Source organism: Eleginops maclovinus, chromosome 17 (assembly GCF_036324505.1).
Source record: "Eleginops maclovinus isolate JMC-PN-2008 ecotype Puerto Natales chromosome 17, JC_Emac_rtc_rv5, whole genome shotgun sequence".
In the NCBI taxonomy this organism is placed as follows: Eukaryota; Metazoa; Chordata; class Actinopteri; order Perciformes; family Eleginopidae; genus Eleginops; species Eleginops maclovinus.
Window position 1 is genome coordinate 9,945,206 of NC_086365.1, and position 26,993 is coordinate 9,972,198.

Below are 26,993 nucleotides of genomic sequence, written 5' to 3' on the forward strand. Positions count from 1 at the left end.
GTTACATGCATTGCATTATGGGTATTGTAGTCTCTGATGGCAAATCTTTTCACCATAGAAAACATTTGGGAAATTTCGTTTTGCACATATCAAGACAATCTGTAGAAATGAATAGTGCTTTGAATTGTGTATCAAAGGATGAGGACAACATAATAACATCATTTGACACTTGGCACATTTAAATAATCTATTCCTTTCGGTTTCTTAAAATGCCTACCCGTTCCTTTTGTGTTTATTTATTTAAGGGCAGCACCAGCCAAAGGGATTTTAAAAAAGTTATTAAACATGACTTGTAAGTGATTTAAACATTTTCAATAAATGATTCATTAATAAACGAGACATAATCATAAACACCACAAATAAACCTTTTATGCATTATATAAAGCTGACAGAAATGGGATTCACCACCTTTACATATTTACAAATACACAAGGATAATCCATCCTCTGTACACATTACACAAAGTGTACATGACAATCAAGTTCAATGTTTGAATTTTGTAGAAATATTGAATTACAGTGTAACAAAGTCTCATGATGCATTTCTGTATACATTCTGGTGTAAAGAGTCATTACAAACAGTAGATGGAGACATTTGATTAATAAAGAGGCTTTCAACAGATGACACAAACATTAGGCCACAGAGCAGAACACAAATACATATTCTCTGCTGGGAAACACATTGCATAGCTGACATAAAATGACACAAAATATGTTCTAGTTGCTGTATCTTTTTAGACTTCTTATTTTATTGTTAAGTTGTATGACACCTCTAATTAGGCTTGATTTTTGTAATAATCGAACTGTAATTTTGACTTATAAAAACACATTATAGATTTCTCCGATTTTGTATAAGTGGCAGATGGTGTTATTAGCATTAGCTTTTTTCATTTATAAGGGAAGGTACTTCCCAAAGTTAGTCTTATCAGTATTATATTCCTTCTGTGTGTGACTGTGGAAGCAATTTCATGCTAAAATACTCTCTGTAAAATACTAACCTGATTTGCCCAACTTGACTTCTGAAGCCATGTGTTAGCAATAGCATTAGCTGAACTGACACTCAGATTTGGAGGAAGAAATCTCTATTATGAACAAAAAAAAAAACATTTGAGGAAAAACTGTTTTGCTGTACAAGTTGGTATTTTTCTACATTTGGTCTGTTACTAAAGGTGCTGTATCAGCAATGGCCAAAGCCACATCCTTCAGAACCATGGATTTGTCTGCAACATGGAGCATCGATTTAAGACTTGCCCAGAAAACCTGCTGCTTCCGTTCGTCATTCGTCCACTCGAGGTATGTCTGCTGCCTCAGTAAACTTCTAAGTCTCAAGAACTTCTTGGGCAGGGAGTCAGTTGGAATGGGCTCCAGTAGAATGAACACTAAAGAGTCCTGCTGTATGTTAACGGCTCTGTGCTGGGCAAAGAACAGCTCGTAGTTGCACCATTCACTTTGGACAAAATGTTTGGAGAGGATAAACAGCGTCTTGTAGCTAGACTCCACACAGTTGATTATGTTGTCTATGATCCAAACACCAGGGACAAAGTCTCGCTCATGAACGCAGAGTGACAAACCGGCACCTTCCAGAGAGGGCACCAGCCGGCTGTCCACCCAGCCCGAGTCCTGGTGACTGTAGGAGATAAACGCATGATAACAGAATGATACATTCTTTAACATGTTGGAGGATTTCTTGCCTCTCCTCTGCACCCTGATCCAGACCCATAACATCTTTGTATACCAAACTCCATCACATTTATAGAAAACCAGACCTATGGCTGCAGATATGATTATTATTAAAGGAATAGCAACCACAGCTTGAAGCCACATATCACATGACAGCTCGCTAGTTTTGTACTCAGAGAGGGATACGCCTGCAAAAGATGGCGGGGTGCTGCATGTATAATCTAAGGGCCAGTCCGGGAGCAAAGACTTGTTGAGAACACTGGCGAACCAATAGGAGTCACAAGAGCAGACAAATGGATTGTTTCCAGCTTTGAGGATTTGAAGCTTGGAAAGTCCTGCCAACTTGGAAATTGATGTGATTGCATTCTGGTCTACGTGGAGACTGAGCAGAAATGGAGCGCTGAGATCTGCAGGGATAACCTGGATGCTGTTGGAGCTGAGTTGGAGGTGTGTCAGCTTGGGAAAACGAGACAGATCCTTTTGTGTTATGGATATTATTCCCGTCTTTGACAAGTCAATCCTCTCAAAGTTTACCGACAGGTAATTAAAGACGCTGTTGCCCAGGTTATTGTTTGCAAGGCTAAGCTCAGTCAGCTGAGCAGGCCAAGAGCATTCCCCATCCAAGGAGATGGAGTTGAAACTCAGGTCCAGAGACTCTAATGTCTTCATCTGATTTGTCCTATCAGAGATAAAGGAAAGACTGCTGAAGCGGTTCTTGCTTAAATACAGTCTCCTGAGTTTGGGGAAGACTGAGGTGTATGAGCACTGATACCACCAGAAGCCATTATCCTTTAAAAGGTTATCCGACAGATCAAGTGTCTCCAGTGATGGCAGGACGGATAAGAGTTTGCAGGGTAAAATGTTCATTCCGGTCCCAGAGAACTTGAAATAGTTCAGATTTGACATAGCGTCTATGCTCATGTTGATTGTGGGGTATTTGTATTGGTAATGCTTCACACTGTTGAAGGTAATGGAACCGAGATTGACCGAGTGATTAATGGTGTGAAACTGAAACCCATCTGGAGTGTCTTCATTATAAGTTATGTTGACAAATGAGAGGTCATAAAGGCTGGAAAACCACACATTCTTCAATAAGACCTCCATAAATGAACTGTTTATCCACGTGTTTTCTATGGTGACATTATGTACAAGTGGCATTGTTTTCAGGTTCTCAAAAAAGTTACCGGTCACGTTGCAGTCGTCTGGAAATAGAGTGATGAATTTCAAGAATTTAGCTCCCGTCACATTTACATCGGCGAGGAGTTTTTCAAACATACGGACCTCCCCACAAAAAGTTGCAAAAACTGAAAGAGTTTTAAGAGACTTCAGTTTTGCGAGGGCACCAGAATCATACTTTTGCCAGCGGATTCCTGCTCCCAACACCAGGTGATGCAGAGGAACGTTGGACAATGGATCAAAGTCATTGTAGTTGACTGACAGAGCAGCTGGACTACCTAACGACAGCACATCCAGGTTTGCAAGGTTCTGAAATGATGCTGGAATTCGATAGCTGTTGTACAGATTGTAAGCCAAATCGAGGATTTTCAGCTGTTTCAATGAAATGTCAGGGACAATAGGTAAGTCATTGAAAGATATATTGAGAACTTTGAGTGCTGGTGTGTGTCTGAACACACTGGGAGAAATATCCTGCAGGCCACAGTGAGTTACCTTCAGACAACAGAGGTGGGACAAGCCAGAAAAGGAAGCTCCGTTCAGTCGTTGGATAGAGTTGTGAGAAATGTCCAGATACTGCGTGTCATTGGGTAGATTTGAGGGAACATTCGTCAGGTTTTGATACGAGTGGTCTTGCATTCTTCTCCTCGACGTGACACACAGTATAAATTCCTCTTCATCTTCTTTTACAGCCACACAGTCAGTGTTAATCAGGGACAGGATGGCAATGGTCCCAATCAGAAAAGCTACGTTTGTCCTGAAAACATCAAAATCAATTCAATAAATGACTGAAATTAAATACATTGACAAAGAATTTAGAAACTAAACGAGAGTAAAAACAGAATTACCTTTGTTGGGACATAGCTTCAGAGAGAGCGTCCAACAGTCTGAGTGTCGGGATCTGGTGTCTGCACTGTTTTGAGCTCTGACTTGTATTCAGTGTAATCTGAAGAGCTATCTATCAACCGCTAAGTCTCTGTTCCTGTTTTTAAAAATTCATCTCTGCTCAGTAATTATTTCCCTTTTAAAACGGTAAATTGTGCAATTTGATTAAGGATTAAAACCAAGTCAAATGAAAATATAACTAATAACGATATAAATTACTAGCCAGTGTGTTATCACCAGGGTATTTGTTTTGTAACAGGAGACAATAACTGAAAGACATCTGCTTTAGACAAACAAACTTGAAAGCCTTGACAATCATGTATTTATTTAATCGACCTTATTTGTGTTTAACCCAAACAAAAACAATGAGAAAGCAGCAAAGACATTTTAGATTTCATAAGGTCATACATCCATTTTGTTATACACATGTAAGTATTTAGTGTTGGTTAGTAATGAGAATGTGATACAATGTAAGTTTAGATAGGATTTTCTATTACAGGTGAGTTTAAATTCTAAAGTTTTTCCAATCATTTTCTATTATAAGCACACAATCATGATGCTTTACGAGGTCAAAACTCATAACAACAATTTTCTTTTTATGACTGATAATGAAAATGATTTAAATAGAAATGAATATACAGATAAACGTAACTAAAAGTAAAAACAAAAATGGACTGTCAAATATTCATAATTAATCCATGAATTGATTTTATAATCCCTATCAAATGACATACAATCTTTTGTTCTGACATACAGTTACATTTTATGTAAGACACGCAGGTTAACTGACTATGAGATCCTGTTTCAATTATTACAACTACCACACTGTAAAGGCACGTCTCACAATGTTTCTCATGTTGCGGTGTGGTGATCAGAAATCTCTCAGGGTTTGGAGGAATTTCTCTGCAAAGAAAAAGACACCTTCAGAAAAACAATAATTTGATTTCTTTGTTTGATTTCAGTTTGTGATTTCAGACTTTACACAATCCCGTCCATTCCCAGTCTTACATCATTTATATTTGCAACAATACCACATAAAGTGTTTTATTTGAGGCCAGTTCAGGTAGGAGTTTGATTACCACAAGTGACTTACTGTAAGGTAAATGATAGTGCACCACGCAGTATTTTATTGCATTTGCACTAAGAAAATGATGGCATTTAAGATGTAAGTTCAAATATTTCATAAGATCAGGCTTGTGTAAAATATTTTAACTCAAAATGCAGTTAAAAAATAAACTCATAACTGACAAATGTGACTGACAGATAGTGGAGAAAGTGTAATCAGTTTTCTTTTTGGCTGCATAGCATAGATCACCATAGCAAGCACTGCTCATTGGTGGGCAGTAGTAAATAATTTCCAGAAACAAAGGTTTTCCTTTACACCTATGTTGTAAATTGGCTTAAGTGATCAAGGGGGCCTCAGGGACAGTACCTGTCTGCTGTGACAGGCCCTTCAGCTGGCACCCCCCCAGGGTAAGGTTACATGTGTACAGACCCAAGCACCCTGAACACTCTGAAAAACCGCTGCAACTCCGAGCCTGGATTCCACTGCAGCCATGCTGTAAAAAAAAATGTGTATGATTTGAATCATCATATAATACTGCCAGGAAAAGAAGAAGAGCAGTAGCTTAATGGGGAAGATCAAATAATAAATGCTACTAGTAGGTCAGGTCAGTGCAAGTTCATAGCCTGCTGTCAATCTCTGACATAGGACGTTTACAAACTAATATGTCAAGTCTTTGGGTGGAGTGTCATATATGAGAAAAAACTTAAGATCAACAGTATGAGACACTCAAAATAATTTTGATTGTGGCACAAATTGATTTATGGAGATCAGATTTGGCACAGACAAATACTTTAATAGTATTGTTTTGAAGCAGATTGTTGCGTTGGATGTCAGCATGGTCAAAGTTAAAAACACACTTGGAGTTAAATATCTCTTAGCCTAAACTTAGCGAAGTCTTTGGCACCTCCAAATGTTCGCCATTGACATAGAATGGATGATTAGCTCTCTGGCAAGGAGGTTAAACTGAGCCTTTAATGTTACCTTCCCCCCTGCGTTTGTTTTTCCAATAAAGACTAAATTACTGAGCTTTTAAAAAGTTATTGTAATCATTAAACAGATTCAGCACTCACCGTATCTGAGTTAAACCGTCCAAAAGGCCTCACACGGCGCCTCTTGCCATTCTTTCTCCTGGAGAATCCTCCAAAACCTCCCTGCGAGGAGCTCTTATCTGTCCCCTGTGTGGCTCCACTATCAAAAGAAAACTCATTCTTTGTTGACATTTCTCCCTTAGTTTCATCAGTCAGAGGAACAAGATGAGGGGGGCTGCCCCACCCAGAATCTCTTTGCATTCCTGTTCTCAGCCTCACACCTGACTCTGCAGATGGAATATGCAGGCAAGCCATGTGGAAGATAAAAAAGTATTTCATTTTTCAGAAATGGAAATCCATTGGAAAATTTCCAAGCTATATTCAGCAGCATTGAGGCCACATTTATATTTCCCATTCAAAACTCCGCCTCTGCCACACCCTGCTGTGTCCTTATGTTACCCTATTTCCAAGGGGACACATGTCCCTTGTTACAGAACGTAATGATTCATCCAAGAATATGACAACCAGGTATATTGATACTGAGTCCTTGGTAACTGGAGGAACTGCTGCTCATGTGATGTGGATGTCATGTCACCAAATAAGTGAGCTGCCTGCAGCACTTTTGCTCATTCCGAGTAGAACTGTAATATGGCAAAACTGTTAGGCATCAGATTTTAATGATGGATAACAGGGCTTTGATTCATGTTCTTTAATGAGTTGTCATATTTGACACCTTCAGAACTAATACATGCATTGTGTAGGGATTTTAGGCATATCTGAATTCTGCATTTATTGTCCTTTGCTGTATTTCAAATGGTACTTTATACTTTTTCTCCACCACATTTCAGTCAAGAAATATTGTACTTTTGAGATCAACATTTGTCTTTAAAATAAAACACTTTATCAAAGAGTAAACCATTTATTTCCAAACACCTTGTATTGGACAAATTACAAAAAACGGTGTAAAGATGGGCCATGTGTCCCATAGTTTAACAAAAAAAATTGAAGGGTTTTAATTATCCAATTTTCAAAAAACAATTAGAAGATTCTTTCAAAAGGGTCAAACATTCTGTTGAAATCCTTATGAGCACTAGACCAATCCTGTCCAGCATCGTAGGAATCCCTGACAGACGCTAGAATTCTCTGAATCATCTTGAGGAACTTTCTTAAGCACTTCCTTTCCTCAAGGGTCCTGGAATCCCCTGAAGCACCTGGAATATTACCCATGACACCCTTTAAATCTATTGGAATCGAATCAAGCCCTAATGCTCGTGTATTTATCAGAATCAGAAATACTTTATTTCCCAATTTTGGATACATAAAGTATTTCTGATTCTGATAAATACACAAGCATTAGGGCTTGATTCGATTCCTAGTAAATAAATAAAAAATTCCCAATTTGGGATAAATAAAGTATTTCTGATTTATTAGCTTATTTTCAGCAAGATGGTGTTTAGTATTCTTATTTAGCCCCATAGTAAAGCTTTACACATTTACCAGTGGGAGTTCACTTATGCATTTTATGTCATACAACAACAACATGTGAACATTTCATAAGCTTGTACAGTATTAGCCACAGATCTTATATGAGGCATCAAACAAAACCTCGTTCAAAAGACCGTTGTTTTTGAGATAAGGGAACCCTGAAATGCTAAAATGCAAACACATTTGAGAGTTTCACACTCATTCCTGCAACACTCTATTGCACGCTCCAGCAGTCACATTGGTTTCTTACAAACTGTAACCATAAGTCAGGGTTTGGTAAATAGGTATTTCACAGATTGGTACATTATTGAAATGGCATCAGGAAGACCTCGTTTATGTATGTTTTCTTATGTGTTTGGTTCAGTGTGACAAGCAGCCTTTAAAGAAGTGAGGCCCATATTGTTATTGAATTTCTTTCAAATTTAAGGCCTATTTAAAGTTTAACAGCACAGCAGAGTCTGGCCACCAAACCATAATCTCCTGTTATGCATGTCCTTACATGATCTAACCTAAATTCTAAACATAGCCATGGTTGGTACGGAAAGAGGAAACAGATGTCGACATAGATGAACACACAAAAGAAAAGGACGCTTTTTTAAATTTCTGTTTAAAGCTAAGTAAATAAGTTTTCCGTAAATAAAAGTTAATGTACGATTAGGTTCTTCTTTTTTGAATATGGTAGTTCAAAAGGTCATGCACTTACCATGGGTCAATTCTGCTTTTAAATAGCTCCTGCTTGACAAGAGGAAGGAAACTAACATTCATAAGCAGTAAATAGCTTATAAAGTTAACTAATAAAATGTGCAGGATGTTTATAAGGACACGTGTTAAACATCCTGAACTGAGAAACGGCTTCGTGCATTAATCTTAACCAGGCTTTAATGCTCTCTCATAACGAGGTGTCGTCATGTATCAGCTGGAGAAGGGTTCCTACTGTCTTGGGGTCGACGGCTGTTTGTTAATGCACATTTAGTTTAATGAAATGCACTTTATAAGGATAATTAACTTGCCTCTGCAATCTTTGGCTTTTTATTTTAATTTATAAAATGTTTTACTGCTAGTTTGACAAAATAAAATAAAAAAAACAGGAATTTCTTGTTCAAATGGTCATTTTTTGTGCGTTTAAGGGGAGTCCTAAAGGTGAATATAGGGGGATTTCTTTAAAGTAGAGTATTACATTTCACTATGAAACATACCGAAGACCATTTTTAAGGATTTTTCTTGGTTTTAGTGAAAAGCCAAAAGTTAATTGTAAAATAAACACCTAAAAGTGGATGATGAAAAATGATGTATATTGCCTGTAGTGTTTGTTGTCTCTCACATAGTAACCTTGGAAAAAATGTCTATCCTCTGTCTATTGTCTGTCAATAAACCACTCCTGAGCTTACTCATATTTTCACAGAGGCAGCTCTCAAACAGATTAGCCAGTTGATAGAGAACGATGATGTAACTTCAGTGTGATCACACATATTCTCCAGTGAGGACTCGTGATCAAAAAGACCCAAAATGTTTACCATTGTCCATTGACATTACTGATATTTTGTTCCCATAGAGACCAACACAGAGCACAGGATGTCTGCTCAGGTGCTGAGACTCTGAACAATGTCAGTCCCAGTGTTGTGGTGTCGTGCACCAAAACACACGGCTGTGATAAAATGAATGGTCTTACACTTTCAAACAGCACCATTGAAATGATATAGGACGCCGAGACAAAGGCAGAACACCCCTACCTGTTCTGTTTGCTCTGCTTTTACTTATTAGTCCTGTACTTTATGGGCTGATGGATGTTTACAGTCTATTGACTCTTGGGATCCCAGCAACATATCATCACACTGTGGGCATGTGGCTTAAAAATCCCTCTGGGCAAATTCCCACTGGAAATGGTGACTAGAAATGTGTAGGAAAAGTTACACTTATATTTCTTTGTCAATACACCCAGCTAAAACTAATGCAATTAAATCTAAATGTTTTTTTAATCGGTGGCGGAAAGTAACTAAGCTCATGCTCACTTAAGTTTAAGTTTGAGGTTTTATTTTGGCATGGTGATATTATGAATAGAAATTAAAAAATGAACTCATAAATTAAGATTTGTTGTTCAGGACCTAATTGGCAATACACAAAGTAATTGAAATTAGCCCCGTCTTTGCAGGCTGTACTATGGGTGACACAAATAAGGATAATAATAATGATGCAACATTAAAAGATCATAATTATAAGAGGGTCAATTTTGCATAATGAGTACTTTTACCTTATATATTTTAAATCGATGATATTTACTTTGAATAAAGAAAACATATGAATGCAGGACTGATGGATTATTTTTACACTACAGAAATCCTGTTAAAAAGTGTGGTAAGGAACAAAACAATAATCAACCCCTCAACTGAAGGTCAATAAAGAGGAAGTAAAGAAAAGGAAATGACTGATAATGTATTTCACAGGGTTTTATAGAGTGTTTCCGAGTTATACATTAAGAAGGGAAACACACATAATTCTTTGTTTATTATAACTTTCTGCATTTCTCTGGCCCAATCAGTAAGTTAGAATAAAGAAACAGCCTTCAATTCAAAGGTAAAATGAAGGTTGAAAATACGTTAAGGTTCGCATAAAATTGCATGTACTTAATGTCTTTAGTTACTTCAGATTACTATAGATTTGGATTAATGAGTTGAAATATAAACAACACTTAAATTAGACTTTACACTTGGAGGTTACACCTGGAGTAACATTCACAAGCTACCCTTCAGCATTCAAAGAAATAGAAACTAGCAGCACCTTTACAGCTTTGATAAAGACATTAATGCATCAATAATTATAATCAAAACATATAATATATTATTCTTAAATGGGTAAATATGTATGTGTGTTTGTAGGTTTGATACTTATATATAGGTAGATGTTTTTTTTACTTTCATTTGAGTAACATTTGCAGTGCAGGACTTTTACTTGTACACTCAGTTTTACTTCAGTACAACATATGAGTACTTCTCCCTCCTCTGCTCTTTTAAAACATTTTTGAGATTATGTAAACTAAAGACAACAGTGACATTGGTGCCCCATAGTGGACAGAAACTCTGCTATGGTACCGTTCGTAATTGGCTCTGGGGGTTCGGTAATCTCCGGCTTGAATCGTACTTATGCGAAAGCGGCCGGGTTGGAGCGGAGCTGTCCGGAACATCCCGCTGTAGCTCCTCAACATAAACAGCAATGGCGGAGGCAGCAGCAGCGTCTACGGCGGCTTCACCAGGCACAGGAGGTTGGACGAAACACGTAACCTGCAGGTAAGACAAGACAAGACAAGGGACTATGTACATATCGAAGATCATCATGTCGTCTCTCGTTTGAGGCTAAATTAGCGCTGACAGGGTGGCTCGCGAGCGAGTGACAACAGCGTCGTCTCAGGCTCAGCTGTTGGCTAACTAGCTGTAGCTACTAGTGTTGATATGTTCGCAGTGTTATGGTCACAGACTGTTGGGTTTCTAGGTAAGCAGCCAGCAGGCTAGCTACATTTCCAACGATCAACTCGGCTAGCATTAATGCCACATTATAATATTAGACTCTCGACTGTTACACAACAGAGTGATAAATCCCTCAGCGTTTCGGCCAGTTGTTCGCAGTCACTTGTTAACGTTTCTCTGTGACTAACACTCGATTAACCAGCGAGTTTAACTTGTAGGGTCACTTTAAACATACCTCTTTTAAATAGCCAACGCACTTGCTAGTCGCCACATTATAATATCCTAACGTTATGAACACAAGCAATTGTTGTCACCATGCTAAGATGGGCTGTATACCATTACCATTGTGAAAGTGAAAGACGACATTGACGATGTCATGTTCAGCTCTCTAAACCTAGCTAGCAACTTTCATTTTGACGTACTGATGTGAACATGAACTAGTGCTTTCCGTTCAAATTCCAGTAGGCCTGGACATGTTTTATGAACTAGACAACTCTCTAATTTGTATTTTCAGGTATTTCATGCATGGTCTTTGCAAAGAAGGAGAGAACTGTCGATATTCCCACGACCTGACCAAAAGCAAACCAGAAGCCATGATTTGCAAGTTCTTTCAGAAGGGAAACTGTGTGTTTGGGGACCGTTGCAGGTAAGGACACAACTGAAATCCAAGTTGTAAATGCAACTCTTCAGTCTGATTTAATTAAAAGGCAGGTTCATGTTTGTCCTGAACTGGCAGCTGCCTCTGCCTATAAAAGTGCTTCCTGACAGTTGTTAGATGAGATACAGTATAACCTTCTTTCTAAAACTGGCCTTGCTTTCAGCCAAATGACAGCACAGCAACTATCCTGGCTGGGGTTTTCAGTGTTGCTGCCTGCTCCTCTAGTGGGTTGGACACCTGAGACTGTTTTAACATGTCAACATGTTGTTTGTCTATGGCAGCTCCATGTATGTCCAAGGAAATAACACGGCATCTCAGCATTGCTCAGCTTTTCAGGTTTTGTGGTGTATGTTCAACATGCCTGTCAGCATAAGCCTCATTCTGGGTTTCTCACCATATGACTTTTTGGAGATATAAAGCACAACCATTATAGAACATGCATCGGCTAACTATATTTAGGATATTCTTTTGGGAAAAAAATGCTGGTTTTTTTCAAGAATCCTGCATATAAGTTAAATCAGATCAGTGTGAATATGATAAATGGGGTGCTCCTGTTTTATTAAGGACCAAACCTCTGGGCTTCTGCCATCAACTATCATCACATCTGCAAATATTGTTGTCATGGTCACAATAGTGTTTTCTCAGGATGTCAAATTGGTGTGTGAATGTGTTTCACTCCTGTTGAGCAGGTGGTCCCTTTTTAAATTCAAAGGCTTTATTTTCACTTGTTTCATTACTTGGTGCTGACCATCTTTAAAAAATGATTGTATTTTGTATACAGCTCCGGAGAAAGATTAAGAGACCACTCCACATTTTTCTTAAATCTTTATCTCTACATGTATGGCAGCCATTCTAGTGTCTGTTAAATTCCAACACAGAGAACAACTGTCAGTAGTTTATAGAGTAAAATAATAATAATAATAATGTAACTTAAAGACATACCTATAAATGATAATGCTGAAGTGATCTCTTACTTTTTTCCGGGGCTGTATACTTTTCAAACGTATAAAAAATTCATACGGTTGGAATTCATTTCCACATTTAAAAAAGATTTTAAATGACCAAAAAATTAGCTTTGATCAAGGATCTCAGATCTTGAAAAACCCCATTGATGCTACATGATTATGGTACTGGCCTGAAACCAGTGTCAACCAGTTGCTTCTTTAACAAAACGTGCCATGCTTTGAAATGGAGAGCAGTATTTATTCATAGTAGACGGGCTCGCACATGAAATGGTATGGTCCTTTGAGAAGCAGATTAGGCTCCATGCCTGTTGCCAAGCTTGAATGTACTCAGACGTGAGTGGCGAGCGTGTACAGACAGTGTCTGCTCCATGTCTGGTTTCAGGATTGTCCCCATAGTTACAGAGGAACCCGATGACCAGCCCAACAGCAGCAGAGGCACGTTAGTTACTTGCATACTTGATTATTTTTCATGAATGGTCTGCTGACTGCCTGCAGGAAGCCTTTGGTTAGGTGTATAAATCACTGAGCTGTTGTTGTTGTTGTGTTAAGTCACATTCCTCCATCCTTGTAAGGAGGGTGTCCTCATTATATCTGTGCACCCTGCATTAAAATGCCTGAGAGAGGCTGTCACTGTGGGGGTTTATTATGGTTGAATTCCCCAGGCTGTGTCTATTGTGATGGGCCCTGTCTCACTCTCTCACTCTGTCTGCGTCTTCCTCCCTCTCCCCCTCTCCTTCTCTCTCTTCTGCAGCCCCAGGGCCAGACAGAGTGCACTGCAGCCTGCATGGCAATTGCATAACACTCTGTTTCCCTGATCCCCCCCCCCTCCCTACCCTGTTGCCGGGTTCCTCAGGTTCATTCTGCTGCAGCACCCTCATCTCTCATGTATTTATGCATAGCTCCCCCCCCTCCTCCTACTCGCTCGCTCGCCGGGTGCTCCAGTGGCTCTCTGGGAACAGACTGGTTCACAGTGTGTTCTGATGGTGGAGGCTGAAGGAGAGATAGGCCAGGTGCTCCTTTTGTACGGCTGCATGTGCACTGGCAGTTAGTCATGCTGTATGGTAGCTATGGAGTTGACTTGCTTTGTTTCCACACTGAGGACGCTCCGAACAGACAGGTCCATGTGGACAGATGAGGGTCTGTTCACATCAGGGCTGTACCATTCATTGTCATTTTGGTTTATACATCTATGCTGCGTCTGTTAGCAGGACATCAGTTGCATTTATAAGTATCCTGTGTCCGTAAGCAAATAGGACACAAACAAATGCGCCTTGCAGGATGGAAAGGAAATGGAACGGTACCTGTTATCCTCAAATATACCCTTTTTTTTCAAACCATATCTAGTGCGTATGTCCAGGTTTTTTTTTAAGTAAGTGAGAACCTGCTAAAAATAGGAATAATTTCCCAGTGCCAGTACACGTGCCTTGTTTTCCTTTTGTTTTTTTTTCTGCTCCTCTAGTTTATAGTCACCACACATTCCCATTGTACAAGGACAATGCCCATATTTAGTGCTGTGTCCCTGGCTCACAATGTTCAACAGTATGCCTTTCAACAGCTGAGAAAGCAGGGTTAGTGAACACTGGTTACTGTGACTGTTCCATACTCTCTTTTTTATCCGTTACTCATGCAGGCTCTCTTTTAATCCAGAGATAGGATTGTTGGAAGTATGGAAAAACAAATCAAAGAGAGAACTAAGAGTCTCCTTTGTTTCTGTCTCCTTTGAATACATTTTGTTTCACGAGGATCGGTGAGGAAATGTTTAAACTACTCTTGTTGTAAATGGAGTCTGGTAAACTTGAGGACAGGGAAATAATTGTATTTTTTGGACAATAAGAATTTCTAAAAATCTATTTATTTATTCCACACTTAATACCATGTAGCTTTGTAACTTATAAATCATTTTAAATCCATCAAATCAAGACTACTCTGCGATGCTGAAATAATAAAGGACTGTGGATATGAAGGATTGTGACACCCCTATAAAATGTACACACAACTGGAAAGAAGAGCGCTATTTTGACTTCATCATATTATGGTTACTACAAGTAAGTCCAAAGCCAGTTTCATCCCTTTCATGTGTGAGGGACTTTATCAGCTGGGAAAATCAAACAAATATAGCCTTTGGAATAGCTCTTAATCAAAAGAAGAAGTTTGCACCTTTTTGGTAGGTAGCTGTTCAGTAGAGTCCTTATCAACTTCTGTTTGTCCGTTTCTTTTACAGCTCTTCCTTTTTTTTTGGGTTCATCCCTTAGGTTACAACTTCCCTGCATAACTGCTGTGGGACATTCAATCATCGTACTGTAACAACTGTGCTCATGTGTTGCCTCCTCAGGTTTGAACACTGTAAACCGGAAAAGAACGAGAGTTGCCAACCACACAGACGCTGCCGCTGCCCTCTGCCTCGCCTGCCGGTTCATCAGACCCAGAACCCAGTGGGCCAACGCCTGCTTCAGGGGCACAAGACTGGGTCAACGCGGCTGAGTTCGTTCCAGGACAACCATACTGTGGACGGGGTGAGGGACCAGCTCACACTTTTTCCAACTCCTATGATTGGATGTTAAGTGATATGTCACATTTGATGCTTTCCCATTGGCTCTAGGTCTCAAGTTAGCTGAGTTTTACCAGGATGGTCAGCTCAAATCGAAATGACTAAAGCGCTATCAACTTTACGGTACAGGGTCAGCCTGGCGTCAATACGCTAACGATATGCTAGGTTTTCCGTACAGCAGTGTATTACACCCTGCCAGCTTGCTAACCAGCCAGCTAGCTCACTCTCTACCTGATGTGTTCTGAAATCCTTGGAGACGTCTTGAAGTGAAATCCTTGGTAAGGTTTGAAATATTTCCCGCCTTGCACATTCAGGTTTATAGCGTTTTTTTTGTCATCAGGTTCACCATTAGCGTTATCGCATTAGCTCTCAATGCATAGTAGTCCCAAACTAAACTTCCACTCCATTTTTTTAACCAGCACAGATCATGCCAGTGTTTTGACTTCTGGAGATGACACACACTGTTGTTTGTCAGCCGTATTAGACATCTCTTCCCTCTATCAATTCAAGCCAAGGCTAACGCTGTATCAACAGTTATGTCTACCTTATGCCGCCTGTTGGAGATTCTGACTGATTCATCTTCTAAAACAAGAAACACGTTTGACCTACAGCAAGTACCGAACGCCTGGAAATGAAATACCAGACAATTTTTAACAACGAGTATCCACAAAAACGTACATTTGTGTCTGGAATAATTAAATGAATCAAAGCCTGGTTATTCTCCTCATGGGGTCTCGTATTAATCCTTTTTGCCCATCACATTTCATACCTTTTTTGCTTTAATTTATTTGGTTAGGTTAATTTAGCCTCCCAATTAAACTGTCACGTGGACATGTACATTCTGAAGCCTTCTGAAGGTCTTCAGATCAGATTTGCCTCATCTGCAACAGAATGCATTGATAAACTTCAGTTATTTTGTTTCTCTGTGGCGCTTAATGACAGTGATCATGTTTCCCCCGTACAGCTGAGCCAGGGAAGGGAGAGAGCTCCACCCCTCTCATCGAGGAGTTAGACCGGGAGGCGTCGCAGGACAACAAAGCGCTGAGGAAGCAGCTCTGTCCGTACGCGGCTGTCGGAGAGTGCCGCTACGGAATCAACTGTGCGTATCTCCACGGCGACGTGTGTGACATGTGCGGCCTCCAGGTGCTCCACCCCACCGACAACGCCCAGCGCTCAGACCACACCAAGGTAAAGGTTACAGAAATAACCATACCTGGGGAGCAACGGAGAATACTTCCTGGAATACACTGCTGTAATGGAACAATTATAAGGGGATTATAAAGTAAATGGGTAACAGCAGACAGCAATCTGGTTAAAAATGTGAAAGCAAAGGTCAGCACAAGTAAAACATGAGAAGCTGTTACCTAAACATTCTGTACACTGCTTTTTGGTCACAAGAAGACAAGATGATATGATTTAATAACACATTTCACATCGTCAGGGTTTAGTTAATGTGTATTTTGCCGAGTAATTTGCCACGCTGCGACCTTAAAGAGGGCAGATCTGTAACACTAGCAAGCGGAGGGGGACAAAACACAGAAAACAAAGACAAAAGGAAATTATTAAACCTTTACAACTTACAAAATAGCATTAGATCAGAACCAAATCTTGAGTCAATTCAACTTTTTTCCTGACCAGGACCACGACTGCCTCTGTGCAGTATGTATAATGAATGAAGGTGCTGTCATTTCTGAAGCTACTCTTGTCTGAACAGGATTTTTACATTAGACACAACATGAGCGCTTTATCAGCTGGATGTTGAAAGTAGAAAAAGGTCACGGTGTGTCGGTTTAACTGTTCCTTTTCCACAGGCGTGCATCGAGGCCCATGAGAAAGACATGGAGATTTCGTTCGCCATCCAACGCAGCAAAGACATGATGTGCGGCGTGTGTATGGAGGTGGTGTTCGAGAAGGCCAACCCGAGCGAGCGCCGCTTCGGCATCCTCTCCAACTGCTGCCACTGCTACTGTCTAAAGTGCATTCGCAAGTGGAGGAGTGCCAAGCAGTTCGAGAGCAAAATCATCAAGTGAGTCACGTACGCACGGCAAAGTGGGGTTTGCAGCGACTGTAGGATCTCAAACTACAAGATACATTAGTCTAAATCTTTATCCCTAGGTGAGGATATTGTTGACTATCTGTTCATCAGCAAAGCATTTATTCTTGACTTTGCGTTTGTAGGATAAAAAAAATACCACTGACTTTTTAGAAGAATTTCGCAACATGATTTTAAAATTGATTCACTAATATTCAAGCCAAACTCGTCTCTTGCGCTGTTTACGTGAATGTTTTTTGCCTGATAAAGAAAATATTGGCAGCTCTTTGCAGGCATTCAGTGTATTGTAAATTGAAGATGGTTACCATGTTGAAATGCTCAGGTCTGGAAGCCACAGGTGACCGCACGACTCGTCTTAACTGAACTTCTACTACTTTTTTTCCCCACAGGTCTTGCCCAGAGTGTCGAATCACATCCAATTTTGTCATCCCAAGCGAGTACTGGGTGGAGGAAAAAGAAGACAAGCAGAAACTCATCCAGAAATATAAGGACGGCATGGGGTACGCACATCATTTCCTCACCACACATACCACAAAAACACCACCGCTGATGCACTGACGCTTTGTATCTACCGTGGGAAACAACGCATCAGAGAAACATCCTGAAGGCTTAACGGCCACAACTGAAGAAGTGTTTGTTCTTCAGTACAGGATTTAAAACGTTTTATTTCCCTGCAGGATGGAGAAGACATATTTTTTGAATAGAAAGCTGTTGCAGGTGGATATGAAGTAAACCGTCAGAGGAGTGGGATGCTGAATCTGCAGGAGTGGGTGGTGATGGTGGGAAGCTAAAACAGGGAGTGGGCAGATTCGGGTTCAAAGCGGAACATTTGGTGTTTATTTAAAAAGCTCCACATAGAAAACCTCCATCTCTGATGCAAGCTAACCTGCCGTTTGTACTCTCTGCTCCTATTCCTCTCCAGGAGTAAACCGTGTCGATACTTCGACGAGGGTCGTGGAACGTGTCCTTTCGGCTCCAATTGCTTCTACAAACACGCCTTTCCCGACGGGCGGCTGGAGGAAGCGCAACCTCAGCGAAGACAGACGGGCTCCAGCAGCAGGAACAGGGTAACGGTTCACACACTAAAAACAGTTAAGGCCATTTTAAAGGCAATAGACCAGAAATACATCAAACTGTCAAAGAAAGCAACACCTCCTCTGCTCTAGCACTCTCTGCTGGATGTGTGAATGATATGCAGAGCGACCATCAACCCTGAAATGAAAACGGCCTTGCTTTGAAGGTTCTTTGTGGAGTAGATAAAGTAAATTATTTGAGTGTTGAGTCTAGGGACCACCTGATCATAAAGTACAAATCCAATGTCACAAGTTAGTGAAATGGAACATGCTCTACAAAATGTATGATAAAAAAGGGACATGTTGTTTGATACCAGACTTTAATCGAACCCAGTCTGTTGGAATGCTCTCCTATCCACAGAACCTTTTTCTGCTGCACCAGATGAAATATAAAAATAGAGAATTGAATAAAGACCTCTAAGGAATTAACTTATTTTATGAATAATTTCGCTCTGAAGAAAAGCAGTAAATTGTGACACTGAATTTAATCGTGCATTTCTACATAATGTGAAACTTTTTTCCTGATGAAGGAAGCGAGCATTGTATTTTTTACTCTTGAGAATAATCCTCTCCCTTCTCCTCCCAGAACTCGCAGCGAAGACGGCTGTGGGACATCTTTGACGAGCGGGAAAGCACCGACTCGTTCGACAACGAGGACGAGGAGATGGTGACGTTTGAGCTGAGCGAGATGCTCCTCATGCTGCTCGCCGCGGGAACCGACGACGAGGTGACGGACTCAGAGGATGAATGGGACTTGTTTCACGAGGAGCTGGACGATTTCTATGAGATTTACCTATAGCAGCCCCGCCTACCAACCCTCCCCCACCCTCCCCCACCCCCCTCTATGTATACTAGACCCTAGAATGGACTGTCTTGTGCGAGTGATAGACAGTAGCTTTTCCCCCACCCGTCCCTTGTATTGTGGCAGTGCCTTTAAGCAGGCCATTATTAATTGAACTTGTAAAATAAACAAAAAGAAAAAAAATCAGTGCGCTCGTGCTAAACATTTTTTATCCTCGTGGGTCTACCTTGTATGGTTCATGTTAAAAGGAAAAAAACAAAACGACAAAAAGAACTCAATATAAGATTTAACAGAAATTATAACTTTCTTCAAATATTGCTAATAAACATTGTCAAGTTTATTTGTGGGTGTGGGTTTGACTTGTTCGTTTACCCAGGTGTTAATATGTTCTTCTGGGGACTCTGAGGATGCACTCGAACTTACTCGGCACCATTTACTGTTATCCTGATGGGCATGTTGTAAGGTTTTAAATACGGTTTTCCAAAGGCCGGAACTTATTCTTCTTTATATAGGCTTCTGATAGCCGATATATTGTGCTGATGTTCACCATAATTCATGTTCATGTTGTACTGAACAGTATTTAATGTGTCCCTGTGTTTCAGGGTTAAAAAGTCTTTCATGAGGCGTTGAGATTAATATTGAACTGTCTGTTTAAGTCCCGAGAAGGAAACTCTTGTAAAGTTTGTGGCCGTTTACAGCAGGCTGACTGCTTGCCCTGATCCTGATTCGCCATCTTGTTAACTCTGACATTTCAGAGACTGACCAGCCCATAAAAGTTGTTTTCCTGTATTGGATTTGATATTATATTCTTAAAGACACTCATTTGAACCCCCAGAGTGCTGCTTAGCACCTCTGCTGGCTGGAAGCTCTACAAGGGCTACACTACTGAACAACAATTGAGTCCCAGGGACGTTTTTATGAGCTGCTGTGTGTTGTCCTGGATCAGGGCTAGTGGTTACCCTACTAACTGAACCCCAACCTTCTTTTCTCCCCCTTTACACACAGGCACACTTTGTTTTTCCAACTGAGAAGATGTAACTATCTGTACTCTAAATTGGCTCATACATCAGTAAAAAAAACAAAACTTTATTTAAAATCTTTCCCCTTCCACCATCCTCAACATCAACATCAAGGAGGCATTGTATGTATGGTAAGGCCTTACTAAGAACCCGGCTAAAGAGTCAACACTTTGAACTCTTACATTGCAGATACGTGTAAAGTGTAGTTCACTGCTCTCTGTTGGCTTCACTGAGTAATGCTTCATTGCGGAGACACTCATCCACAGACTCAACCTGTTAAAATCCATCGGAATGCATATGTTTATACTGAAATGTGTGTTTTCTATGTTCCACAGCCATCCATCTTAACTTGAAATTAAAGTTTATTATCAATCTGAGTACTGTGTGGACTCTCATTTATATAGTGTCTGTTGTCTTAGAGTGGTGCAACTCAAAATGACTTCAGATATCTGCAAAATGTTCTCAAATTGTTTCTTTAAAGGTCAGAAAATAGTGAAACATACATCGCACTTTCCCAAGTCCAAGGTGATCTATCTTAAATGTTTTTTCTCTGACAAAATCCCAAAGACACTCAATTTAAAACAAAGATAGGCTTGACATCTTTGACATTTTCGACATGCTATACAGCAAATGTTCGAGACGTAATTTACTTTTGCGCCATTAAAAAAAAAAAAAGTTTGACTTCATACCATACAGTTTGCGCTCATATCTTCTGCATATTATACTATGTTTTGTTTCTGATATATAAGACATACTATGACGCACTTTCATTACATAGTATAGTGTTGAAAATATGCATTAAACGACATCCTACATGTCAAGAATATGAGGGAAAAGGACATAGTATGATAATATGCAAATAAACTACATAGAGTATGTCGAAAACATTCTGAAAAAAACAACTTAGTATGTTTATACATAGTAGGATTACACAGTGGCAAAAGGAGTTCATAGTATAGCAAATATAAAGACATACAAGAAATAGAAATATAAGTAAACTGAGAAAAGATACGAAAAACAGACTGCTGTATTAACATCTGCATTTAACTACAATATATGCCAACAATGAAGTAATACTGTATGTCAAAACATGTACTCAACACAATATACACAAGTCTTAGAATCGCACAGTAGAATCAAATCATGTTTAAAGATTTAAAGACGACATCTTTTATTGAAAAGCAAATAAATGGATATAACTGTATACAATATCAGATATAAACCAACTGTAGTCCGTTCCACCAGACTCCATGCCTGTCTTTGCGCATGTCACTCTCTCCACCTTTAAAAGCATCAGTATATCAGAAAGAGGGGAGAAAGGGAGGCGACCGCACAAATACAATGATCTCAGAAACTGGGAACGACAATCTGAAGGAAGACTATCTCAAAGCCGAAGCAAGCTATTTCCCAGACTCCCCCGTCTCCTCTTCTCCCGAAGCCGGGCAGCTGAGCAGGAGGCGGGACACCCAGACCACCAGCGGCAGCATCATCCCGGAGGAGAGCGGCAGCATCCAGCCTCTGGTCTCCTCAGCCGCGGCCGCTTCCAGCATCATGACATCGGGGGAGTTCATGCAGACCGCTCCCCTGCTGGCGCACAAATCCAAGAGGAGCCTGCTCTACAAGGCGCTGTGCTTCCTCCTGCTCGTCTTCCAGGGCGGCATACTGGACTTCTACCTCATCATCTTCACCGACCTGTACTGGTGCTCATGGATCGCCACGGATCTGGTGGTGATCTCGGGCTGGGGGATTTTCTTCATGAAGAACGCGCGGAGCAAGAGGGAGCGGGCCTGCGGCTTCCACCAGAAGAGCTCCATCTTCGGCTGCAACCTCGGGGAGTTCACATACGCCTACCTGGCCTGGCTCATATATGTCATCGCCTGCACTCCCAAGGTGGTGCTCATCCTGGAGACGTCTATTCTGGACCTGATCGAGCTCAAAGTACCGTGCGGAGTGACCGGGTTCAAGATCATCATGCTGCTGTCCGCGCCGCTGCTCTTCTGCCTCATCAACTCCATCATCGAGGATCTGAACGGGGCTACGCGGCACCACTCCCAGAGCTGCTTCCTGAGCACCTGCCTGGACTTGCTGGACAGCTTCACGCTGGTGGAGATGCTGCTGAGGAGCGAGATTCCCACGATGTACCTAAAGTACACCGTCATCTCGGTGTATTTCGTGGCTCTGGCCGTGCCGGTGATCTGGCTGTACGAGCTCACCGCGTCCGAGCTGCGCTTCCGGTGGCTGTGGGCCCGCTTCTGTGCGAGCCTGGTGGTCAACGCCCCCCTGCTGGTAGTCAGGTGTTTCCAGGTCTACGTCTACGGGATGCCGGTGTCGGTGTTCATGTTCAAAAACATCTTCTTCTTAGTGTGTAGATTTTTGGAGCTGGTGGAGCAGTGTGTGGCGGTGCGCGGGGTTCGGAAGCTGGCTGGAGGCAGCAACCCGGCCCAGTTCTCCCACTGCGTGTCCGAGAACGATATGTGTCCGCACGGATACGTCAACACCCTGGCTGTCACCCAGTCCTAGAGCCAGGACAGAGGCCAGGAGCTGCCCTGCGTTCAAGACAAAGCTGGAAATGGGAAAATCCACTTTCAAACTCAGCTCCTGATTGGGTTTTTGGATAAGAGATGATTTGAAAAACAATATCACAACAAACCTACTTGAAAGGTATTTAGACAACAATTTATCATTACACGAAACAGGAAAAGGGTGCTTTGTAAAATGATATAACAAAACAATAGGAGAAAGTAGAACTATTAATCCATATAGGCTATACTTAATGAGTCACTTTACCCCAGTTAAAAAAATACTTATTTTCTCATTTATATTCAGGGGCCCACATTGTACTATAGTTGTAGTGAAAAGAACATCTTAGTAATACTCACAACATTAAAAATGTAATTTGTCCTCCCACAAACACCTTCCATGTTACACTGGAGTGGAGAATACAAAAACAAAACTGGAGGCATTTTTCATTTTCAGTGTTTATTACAAAGAAATGATCACATTTCTGAAAAGAGATGTGGCTTTTTTGACATAATGTCATTATGATTTGTTTCATATTTGTCAATACTATACCTAGCTTTTTGACATATGAAACCTCGAAATGCATCCATTGATATTTTTCTAATTCCAGTATAAAATAACACTATATGTTGTATGTTAGAAGGCTCCCAAGATACCCTAATGCACGTTCACTAGCACTGAAATAGAGTTATTCATGATATGACCCCTTTAAATGGAAATAAATATGACATGGCTTGAATTGGGTATATAGCTGCAACCCTGTATACGATTTCACATCAAATGACCACAAAATAAAGCAACTGACAGGACCTGAGGCGTTTGGGGATTTTACTTATCCCACCCAATAACCACATTGTAGTTATGAGGAATACACAGATTAATAACTATAGGCAAAACACTTTTTCAGAGCAGTTCAATTTTGTTTACAGGGTTTTTTGCCACAATGTTGGATACTTTGGAACCTTTGATCCGCCTGATCTTTTTGAAATTTGTACTTGGAACATTTCACGACAGGAGAATGGATTTTCCGATTTTTGGACATGTCTGGAACACTTCATCTGTACCAGCCTTACAGTGCTCCCCGTACAGACCAGTCTACAGGTGCTATAGTCAAACCCAAAACCTGCAATAGCCTACAACAAACAGAGAAACAACTTTAGTGAATTGGACCTTGTTGAGTTGTGTGTTTTCTGTCTGTGAGTTTCACCGCTGCACTTGAATGGAGACGGCAGATGGACTTGGTGTCGTGTTAGGACGTAAAGTGCAATTTGTAGAATCTTCTGGACTGATTTACCAGGACTCCCTCCTTGTACACCAGTGTTTTGTATTGGTAGAAGTATTACTGAGAGTAGACACATGTGTTAGATCCAACAGTGCCATGACAAACAGGTTTTCTACAGCTTTTTAAAAATTGACCCCTGGCCAGCAGGACTCTCTGTTGGCACCACTGGCTGTGCTACTGTTTTACTACTTTCATTTCTGGGATCAGAAGTCCTCAAAGATCACTGTTCACTTCAACATCCCTCATTTAAAGAGCCTCTGGGTCACCTAAGGGCACAGCTCCTAATTTCCTTTAGAAACACACCTGTGAGTCATGTCTGGGAATATAAATATTAGTGTTCCTGTCTTAGTACTATATGGAATCCCATTCCTCCCAAGAAATTCCGTTAAATATAAGAAATTGGAATCCCTCTTTTTTATGTCCAGTACCTCTAAGATTACAGGAAGAAAAACAAAGTGCTCCTTTGTAAATTGTCATATACACTGTTGGCGAATGTTTTATTATGTACACAATGTCTGCCAGTGAACCATCTACTTGCTAGATTTTGTAAGTAAGAAGTCATTTGGTGTTTTTGGGGGGCTTAAGTGTCAGAGTTGGAGTTTTTCCAGTCATAATCCCTTTATGGTAGAACTTAATCAGTCCAAATCTTTAGTCATTTTTCTTTGTTTTGTAGTGGTCTTTTGGCAAAGGCGCCAACATACTGCTAATAGTGCAACCATATCATCAAAGTTTATTTAGGTCATTTTGGAAGAAGATCATTTGGAGTGGGCAAAAGCTTGTGTGCAGTGTGTGTCTGCATGCATTGCGACAAAAAACTTTGACTGTCACAATTCTGATTATGGAAGCCCTGAGAAGCCTGAATGGTGATCCATTGTACATGTTTTTTATTTGCTTGTTTTTTTCAGACTTAACTTCAACATTACGGCATAGATCGCTAACAATCAGTATATGTACGTTTGGTTTAGAGTGCATGAAGAGATTCAAACCCACCTGGAGGAAAACATGAATTCCATAAATCCTATAGTGGTGCCTCTTGTGGTCAAAACGAGTATTACAAAAACAAACTATTTAGAAAATTTGATCAAAATCAACTTTCAAAAAACGGTAAGACCATCCTGGCATTATTTAGATCAGACCCTTAAAATGGATCACCAGATTGTTTTGTTTTTTCACTTCGCTTTTCCTTTAATAATTGGTTTAAGTCAAAAGCGACAAACATGCTGTAGCCAACAGGTTGTGTTTATCTACCTTTCTGTGTTGACTTTTGAGAGTATATCAAAAATAGGATATTTTAAGAGAATTTGAGTGTTTGATGGAAATAGTACACTTGAAGAATGACAGTGGGTACAGTATGTGCTAGTGGCAGTGGTAATGTACATAAAAAACATGGTAGATTAAAGTATATTATACAATACGGAATATATGAATGGAAGACAGGTGCAATATGGGTCGGGGGAGTCGGAACTGATTTTAGTGCCTATTATTTTGGAGCTGAATGAACTCATAGTTTTTGCTGCTTGAATGAGTCCTAAGTCCCGGGAATGAGTTAGCATTTTTGTGCTCCAGGTTCCCTCGTCTTTAAGTGGATGTTTTTTTTGAATAAGCTTAAAAGAATATAGATGCTCTCACGTTTCTTAAAAGAAGGTGTTGCTAGCTAGCAGTTAAACAAACTCACACAAAAACAAAGGAACTCATCTACTCAGTGCTTGGTGTAGTTTGTTTGTAGCTAATGTTAGATTTTGATGCTTTTAAAAACATACAGTGGTGTTCATTTCCTACGTTTAGTTTACTGAACAGAACATATAAGTATCATACACTTGTGTTGTCCACAGAACTTGTTTTTAGGAATAAACCAAAAGAAATCTACAATTGAAAATACCATTGACCTTACATCGAAGGAACCAGCGAATGCTAACTTTCGGAGGGTTTTCAAAATGTACCTCATCCCTGCAGCACACTTAGGAGGAGAATTTAATCACAGTGAGGGTATATGTGCAATTTCTTTGCTTTATTTGCCTCTCTTTGAGGGATCAGCGTATGCAGGTCAAAGGTTGTGCCTTGTGAGCAGTGTGACTGCTGAGGGGTCGAGACTGAGGACGAGGAAGGTCCACCATAAAGGAACACACCAGAGTTTTTTCAAGTTGTATCCCCTTCAGTACAAATCACAAATAGTTTCAGGTCTCTGCAGGGGATTTTCATGCTGTGTTGAAATCAGCGAATATCTAGGGAAAAGGAAACTTCAAATGTATTGTTGGCTCAGAAAATGTCTAGAATGGATGAACAGTAGATGTGATTTTCAGATAAAATAAACAGTCAGAAAAGTGTGACTTGCGAGAAAACGACTTATTGATAGATGTCATTGATCTAACTGTACTCTTCTTTCACACCAAATCAGGCAGTTAAGGGTACTGACAAACAAAATAGCTAATAAACAATCCTAAATATAGTTGCATTTGTTATTCTAAATAATAATAATGCTCATATTTTTGGACGAATGAAATAGATAATCATTTTGAAGATTGACAAACTAATATATCTTTTCCCAGAGTTCAGAATGAGCCTTCCTTCTTCTAAAAGATATCACGTTAGATTGCTAATGTTGGCTGCTGTTATAAATATGATGCGTTGACCGAGGTTCTCCTTACTTACTTTCTCAAATATCAATGAGAACAGCTTCTATTTGTTTGTTGCTTATCATATATTGCCAAAGTATTTCAAAAAAAGCTTATATTTTATACTATTTTGTGTTATTACCTTGTGCCAGTAATCTGCAATGCCTTTGCATATGTATCCTACACTGTTGTTAACGCTTTGGTACAATCTTTTTGGGATTTGCACATGAAGCTCATCACTCAGTTATCATTATGAAGCTCTAAGCTGAAGTATAGTGGGCCTTTAACCTGCATGGACAAGCACAGTGCATACCTACACTGAACTACCAAAGGCTTTAATAGACGGATATCCAAAAGAAGCCAATCATGCTACTCAGATTGTTCATTCTTTAGCCTACGTGCAATGAAAAACACAGTGTGTGCTATTCAAACACTCTCTTGTCTTACATTATATGGGCTTTCTTTTTTTATCCTAATTTGTTTACAGGGAAATACCATTGCTGTTGTTTACAGACAGGATTCTGCCTGTACTGTAAAGTTGTGTAGTGTATATCTGTACTGATATAATCTATGTACTGTAGATGTAAGACAGAGTATTATGTGGTCGAAACCTGAAATAAATCGGAGGAAAGTGTACAAAGTGAATTGTGTGTGATATTTATTATCCATCAGTTGATAACAGATGGA

At 40.1% G+C, this 26,993-nt stretch overlaps 3 protein-coding genes and 1 long non-coding RNA gene across 4 annotated transcripts; 2 read left to right on the plus strand and 2 right to left on the minus strand.

The window, feature by feature from the left end:
- Positions 1 to 347: 347 nt before the first annotated feature.
- LOC134879188 (toll-like receptor 1) lies at positions 348 to 3,795 on the minus strand. The gene is made up of 2 exons (XM_063905550.1): positions 3,701 to 3,795; positions 348 to 3,609 (listed from the first exon to the last, which is right to left on the minus strand). Exons 1-2 carry the CDS (start codon positions 3,712 to 3,714, stop codon positions 1,146 to 1,148), a joined length of 2,478 nt encoding a protein of 825 aa, XP_063761620.1. The 5' UTR covers positions 3,715 to 3,795; the 3' UTR covers positions 348 to 1,145.
- Positions 3,796 to 4,050: 255 nt separating this feature from the next.
- LOC134879190 (uncharacterized) lies at positions 4,051 to 6,772 on the minus strand. The gene is made up of 3 exons (XR_010167804.1): positions 5,874 to 6,772; positions 5,170 to 5,296; positions 4,051 to 4,640 (listed from the first exon to the last, which is right to left on the minus strand). It is a non-coding gene; the product is annotated as an uncharacterized LOC134879190 (long non-coding RNA).
- A 3,620-nt stretch (positions 6,773 to 10,392) lies between these two features.
- mkrn1 (makorin, ring finger protein, 1) lies at positions 10,393 to 20,269 on the plus strand. Its single transcript, XM_063905555.1, is given in 9 exon segments — positions 10,393 to 10,597; positions 11,289 to 11,420; positions 14,730 to 14,755; positions 14,758 to 14,910; positions 15,910 to 16,133; positions 16,757 to 16,971; positions 17,388 to 17,498; positions 17,921 to 18,065; positions 18,658 to 20,269. Coding segments are annotated over 9 exon segments (1,293 nt in total). The 5' UTR covers positions 10,393 to 10,523; the 3' UTR covers positions 18,871 to 20,269.
- Positions 20,270 to 21,223: 954 nt separating this feature from the next.
- Positions 21,224 to 26,927, plus strand: tmem121b (transmembrane protein 121B). Its single transcript, XM_063905133.1, has one exon. The coding sequence runs from the start codon at positions 21,234 to 21,236 to the stop codon at positions 22,410 to 22,412; it is 1,179 nt and encodes a 392-aa protein (XP_063761203.1). The 5' UTR covers positions 21,224 to 21,233; the 3' UTR covers positions 22,413 to 26,927.
- The last annotated feature ends 66 nt before the right edge of the window (positions 26,928 to 26,993 follow it).

Bases quoted from the DNA above. Each gene is read 5' to 3' on its own strand.
- tmem121b (XM_063905133.1), top strand. From the start codon at position 21,234: ATGATCTCAGAAACTGGGAACGACAATCTGAAGGAAGACTATCTCAAA.